General features: G+C 47.4%; 1 protein-coding gene across 1 annotated transcript; it reads left to right on the plus strand.

Annotated features, from left to right (window-relative positions):
- The first annotated feature begins 4,164 nt into the window (after positions 1-4,164).
- Positions 4,165-5,487, plus strand: LOC119278493. Its single transcript, XM_037559838.1, has one exon. It carries the CDS (start codon positions 4,908-4,910, stop codon positions 5,463-5,465), a length of 558 nt encoding a protein of 185 aa, XP_037415735.1. The 5' UTR covers positions 4,165-4,907; the 3' UTR covers positions 5,466-5,487.
- The last annotated feature ends 404 nt before the right edge of the window (positions 5,488-5,891 follow it).

Consider the following 5,891-nt stretch of genomic DNA (forward strand, 5'->3'; position numbering starts at 1 on the left):
ATTTGTATGCCCTAGAGCATGTGCATGTAGTTTAATTTTGAATTGTGCACCTGAAATGGCTAAAAACCAGTTTAATGTATAAAATGTCCAAACGAACCCTGAATAATTTCAATTCTTTTACGACGCACATATAGTTGCATGTTCACTCCAGATAAAAAGTCTAGCAATTCAAACAACATCCGCTGTCGCTGCGACCCCATTTTGTAATTCAAATCAAGTAGACCCCACACAGTTTATTATCACCAGCCGTGTGAGATGTAGTACAAAAATATCTTGGAGCACCGTCGGTGTATAGTACGCCTATGGCTTACGCGAGAAGGTGCGTCGGCTACAGTCCAGAGCCGCCGTGTCAAGCACACTAGCTCGCTGCCCAAAAACTCCCGCCTCTGCATCCCTCGCGATCTCGAAAATATCACTGCCTTGTAATCTCGAAAATATCTACTGCCTGGAAGGTTTTAATGCCTGATAGCACACGATTAGTATGTGCGGACTGTGTGCGATGTCTGTTACTCCCGCTTTGCTTCAGTCCCTTGATTCAAATTTTTAGTAGCCCCCGCATTTTACTCCCGCCTCTACATCCCTCGCAATCTCAAAAATTTCTGCTCGCCCTTGATCCAAATTTTCAGTAGCCCCGCCTTGTTACTCCCGCCTAGTAAAGTTTTCGGTTGCCGCAGTATTTTCTCAAACACAACCTTGCCCCTGCCCCCCTCCACACACACCCCAAAACCTCCGCTCACATAGACACACACACAACCCTCGAAACCATTGGTAGGTCGCCACCATCACCGGCGCCTCCATCCTCAACCTCTGCCTGTGTGCCAGGGAGCTCGAGGAGCCAATGGCCAAAAAGAGGTTTATCGCGGCCTTTTTGCCCGACGCCGGCAAGGTGTCCGCCGAGGTGTCCCCATCATCCTCCGCGGTCCCGATCCACCGTCGCCGGTCCCTCGATCCGCCCGCCGACGCGCCCCTACGCTGGTTCGAGGACTTTCTCGTCCTCCCTCAGACCCAGCAGCGGACGAAGTCCTACCTCGGGGTCCGGCAGCGGCGGTGGAGGACGTGGGTCATCGAGATTACAGATCGAGAGACCCTGGACAATATTAATGAAGTCGCCGATAAACGTTTGGCTGCTTTGAAGGCCATAGAGAGAGATAAGTTGAGGGTGGCAAGAGCTTACAATAAGATGGTCAAGTTGAAGAATTTCCAAGTTGGCGATCTCGTGTGGAAGGTGATTCTACCAATTGGTTCAAAAGATAGAAAATTCGGGAAGTGGTCTCCTAGTTGGGAAGGTCCTTTTAAGATTACAAGAGTAGTTGCCGGAAAGTTATATTTGGTGGAACCCATACAAGGCATATTGTTACCTCAAGCTCTTAATGGCAAGTATTTAAAGAAGTATCACCCAAGTGTGTGGCAAGAAGTCTAGATAGGCAACGGCCGATATATAACTATCACCCTAAGCAAAGACATGGCCGATATATGACTATCGCCCTAAGAAAATACATGTCCGATATATAATTATCGCCCTAAGCACATGTAAATGGCCGATGGAGTGTTGACATCGTCCTTAGAACAAACTCTGGGCAAATTATTTTTCGGCATCCAAGTTTTGCCGAAAAATAGGGGTGCATGTGTTGATACAAGAATTTGGCATGGTACAAAGTGCAATTAAGATGCTTCAAATGAAGAAATGGTCTACATGAAAAAGTTCGTGTCAGACGTGAACATCTCGAGGGCCGAAACTAGACTAAAAGTACTCAGATTTTGTATTCAGAGTAGTATTTGGCCAATTAAGCCTTCAAGATTGCCTCATATGAAAAAACTTTCTAAATGAATTGTCTTCGTCTCGTCGAAACGGTCGATTTGGATATAAAAATCATCTCAATCCAAGATCATATGCAAAAATTAGAGCCATTCGAATGTAGCCCTGTCAGGAGGCTACATATGCGCGCCTCAGCTCTGAAGATGGCCTCGAATCGAAAATTGTTCAACATAAAAGTTGTTCGTCTTGTTGAAACGGATAAATTTGCTTTTGGGTCCATCTTCATCCGAGGTCGTTTGTGGCCTGTGAGAGTCCAAAACAGAACTAATGTCCCAAACTTATCTAAATCCGAGTTCGGTTAATTTTGAAAAGATTTGGACGTGATTTCGAGTCTTTTTCTTGTACGGGAAGTCCATCCTCCTCTTATATTGACAAGAGGTGATGGCCGATTGAACAACACACAATTGCAAAACCCATCTACAAACTTTCATCTCCTACCCTAGTTTTCTGCTTCTCGTTCATCGGTGTTCTTCGCTTCGAAGAGCTTTGATCCAAGAAGTCCTAGGGGCAGGCGAACCGACCTAGGGCAGCCCATCACCGCCGTGCGTCCAAACGGGGTCTCTCCCGGCCGTGTGGGGTTTCGGGTCTTCAAAAGAGTACGCTGGATTGTCTTGCGTATCGCGCTTCCGGTGAGCCTCCTTCGGCGGCGTGTCTTGTGTATTGCGCTCGACGCCGAGGGTACACGGTGACGTGTTCGTGTGCGAACTACGTGTATAGTATGTAATAGCCTAAAATATGTTTGAAATGAAAAAGAATTAAACAAAAAACACAGAATGAAAAGAAAAAACCGGGACTAAAGGTCCTCCAGCTCCTAGCGCTAGCTTGATCGCAGCCACGTGGAGGGGCCTTAGTCCCGGTTGGTGACAGGACTAAAGGTCCTCCAGCCCCCAACGTGCCCTCGCGGCCACCTGGAGGGACTTTAGACCCGGGTTGTGGCCAACCCGCACTAAAGGGTGGGTGCCTTTAGTCCCAATTTCGTTGTCCCGGTTGGTGATCCGGGACTAAAGGCCGTCGCTAACCAAGACTAAAGCCCCGTTTCCCACTAGTGTCGGCTCATTACCGCAACCCGCGTCGCGACGAGGCCGGCGGCGAAGAAGAAGGAGGAGCGCGCGAGGGCCTCTTCTCTTATTGAGCTCCAATAGAATGTGGAAGAGAATCCCTTAAGGATGTCCAACTCCTCTGCAGCTAGCAAGCTGGGACTATACTTCCCATCACCCCTAGTGCCATATAACCCACATGGGCCCTTAGATATTTTCAGAAATTGTTAGATGGGCCCAAGGCCCACCCCAATATTTCAACATTGTTCACCTAATGCAAATAACATGAAGAGAGATGCCACCTCTATGGTTATGGCCCTATGAGCAATATGTAGGACACAATGACGTCAGTCGTGATTATAGAGTTGGCTCTTTTGGCAACCACGAAGAGCACCAGTGTTGCCGAGGTCAAAAGAAATGGGAAGAGAGCAAGCAAGAAAAAAACTAGAATATAAATTAAACTAGCAAGGCCAAGAGATGATTCTGGATAGCTCGTGCATGACAATATCATGGAATGGCATGTTTGATGTTGTTCATGCGTCAAAAAAGAAAGATATCATCAGGTGTGACTGTTGCTTAATTGGTTCTTACTAAGCTTAATTACATTTTTTTGCCAAGTTTTGTAAGTACAATAGACGTGTGCCTTCAATTCTTTTGTAAAATGTTCTCAAGTCAGAACACCCTAATGGCTAAATGTATCTCAACCAAGTCATCTCTAGTGCGGCTTGGTTTTTGATTTCTATCATAGCATTTTTTTTGCGAGAATTTTTTTAGTTTATTCATCTTTAATCATGGCAGTACAACGAACAACAGAAATAATAAGAATTACACGCAAATCTGTAGACCACCTGGAGACGACTACACAATGAAGCGAGCCGAAGGCACACCGTCGTCATTGCCCCTCTCTTGCCGAAGCCAGCAAAAATTGTTATAGTAAACAGTCCGGTAGTCGTCGTGCTAAGGCCCCATAGACCAGCGCACCAGAACAGCAACCACCGCAATTGATAAGACGCGTAGATCGAAAGGATCCAACCTGAAGACATACCAACATAGACGAACGAAGACCGTATCAGAATAGATCCACCATAGACAAGCACCGACCGAATCCCATGAGATCCACCAAAAACACACCTCCACATGCCCTCCGGCGATGCTAGATGCACCACTGAGACGGGGCTAGGCGGGGAGAAATAGCGTTGCTTTCGATACTATGTATGTTAGTATTATAAGACATTTGAGAAGTGGAAATACTTGATTTCTGGATGGTTGAATTAAAAAAAATCTGTTCGGATCACATGGCTATTACCGGAGTGCACTTTCAATTGGTAGACAATTCAAAGTTTGATGCGGAAATAAAGTCCAAAATAAAGAGATGGCTAGAAGAAGGCTGGGACAGTAAAGTCGTGGCCGTACATAAAATACAGGGCATGTCGATCGACTTTATCTTTTAGTATTTCCTTTTTTCAAATCAACATGCAGGAGGACTGCATGCCTCATAATTAGAGAAGGAAGTAAGGGCAGAGATCCACAGTACACGCACGACCAAAAACAAGAGACGGCGTCCCCAAACCAGAAACAAAGCGAAAAATTACAAAGCAAAGCAAGGCGCAAGAGCTGCCGCCTGCCTGCAAGACAGAGAAAAACTAAATTTTACATAGCCAAAAATCCACATCCACCTTTAGTTGATTGATTTACGACCTGAGCAACTGGAGTGAATTTGTTGTAAAAAGTGCGGGCACTCCTCTCCTCGACTCCTTCCATATAGCCCAAGCAGTGAAAACAAACGCAGTCCAACTTCTTCCACTGAAGCAGTGAACACAAACACAACTGGTGTTCCCGTGAAGAGCGTCTCTCTTCTTTTAGTGTTTCCTTTATCCCTTTTTCTTTTGCCTTCCTTTACCCCTTTTTCTTTTGGCTTTGACAGCATGCATGACGCCAACGACAATGACTGACAGCCCCTTGAAATTACTTGTCTGCTTGAGTGCTTGTTGTGATAAACAAACATAGGGTAGCGATACACCTACGTACAACATACCAAGAGAGAGGGAAGGGAGATGTCTGATCTCTGGAGTGGTTTGCTTCTGCGATGGTGGGATGATTGGCAGCTACGTATCCTCGTCCTGGGCAGTCTGGGCCTCCAGTGGTTCCTCCTGCTGGTCGCCCCTATGCGCAAGTACACCATCCGACCCGTCTTCAGGACATGCATCTGGCTGGCATATATTTCCAGCGATCCTCTGGCGATTTACGCGCTTGCAACCCTCTTCAACCGCCACGTAAGGACCAGTAACTGTGGCGGGATGAAAGAGCAGTCAAGCATCCTGGAGGTCCTATGGGCTCCAATCCTTCTCATCCACCTTGGTGGGCAGGAGGAAATGACTAGCTACGAGATGGAAGACAATGAACTGTGGAGGAGGCACACCGTGACCTTGGTGTGCCAGGTCGCGGTCGCCTTGTACGCCTTCTACAAGTCCTGGCACAGCTCCAGTGACCGGAAGCTATTGGCGGCTGCAATTCTTCTCTTCGTGGTCGGGGTCCTCAGCTTCAGCGAGAAGCCATGGGCTCTCAACAGAGCTAAAAGCAAGAGACTGGCGGCTCTATCGGCCTGGGGGTGAGGAGCAAAAAAGCCATCCAAATGGAGGGAGTGCATGAACTTCTTGTTCAAGGAGAGCAGTTGCTTCAACAGCAGGATGCCACAAAGTCATTTTTCAATGGTTGGGGAGGAGGGTGGCAGCAGAAATCGGTCAGGCAGATTCACCGAGCTGCTACGGCGATGGCGCTGGATGGAGAGCGGCAGGCATCAGCCAAACTGGATGGTGGTGCCCTTGACGGAGGCAGACAAAATCTTAATGGTACTTTCAGACATGTCACTGCTAGCTGCTGCCAAGGAGCTGGTAGCGCGAAAGAAAGCTCTCATGGTGGAGGATGTTTTGCCACCTCTGCCCGTTGCTGAGAAAACGTTGCCACGCCTGATGCGCAGTGCATTCGAGTTCAACTACACCAGAGAGCAAGTGGTTGCCACTCCTATCTACCTGCTTTAT

The sequence above is a fragment of the Triticum dicoccoides genome, chromosome 3B, assembly GCF_002162155.2.
Source record: "Triticum dicoccoides isolate Atlit2015 ecotype Zavitan chromosome 3B, WEW_v2.0, whole genome shotgun sequence".
Classification (NCBI taxonomy): domain Eukaryota; kingdom Viridiplantae; phylum Streptophyta; class Magnoliopsida; order Poales; family Poaceae; genus Triticum; species Triticum dicoccoides.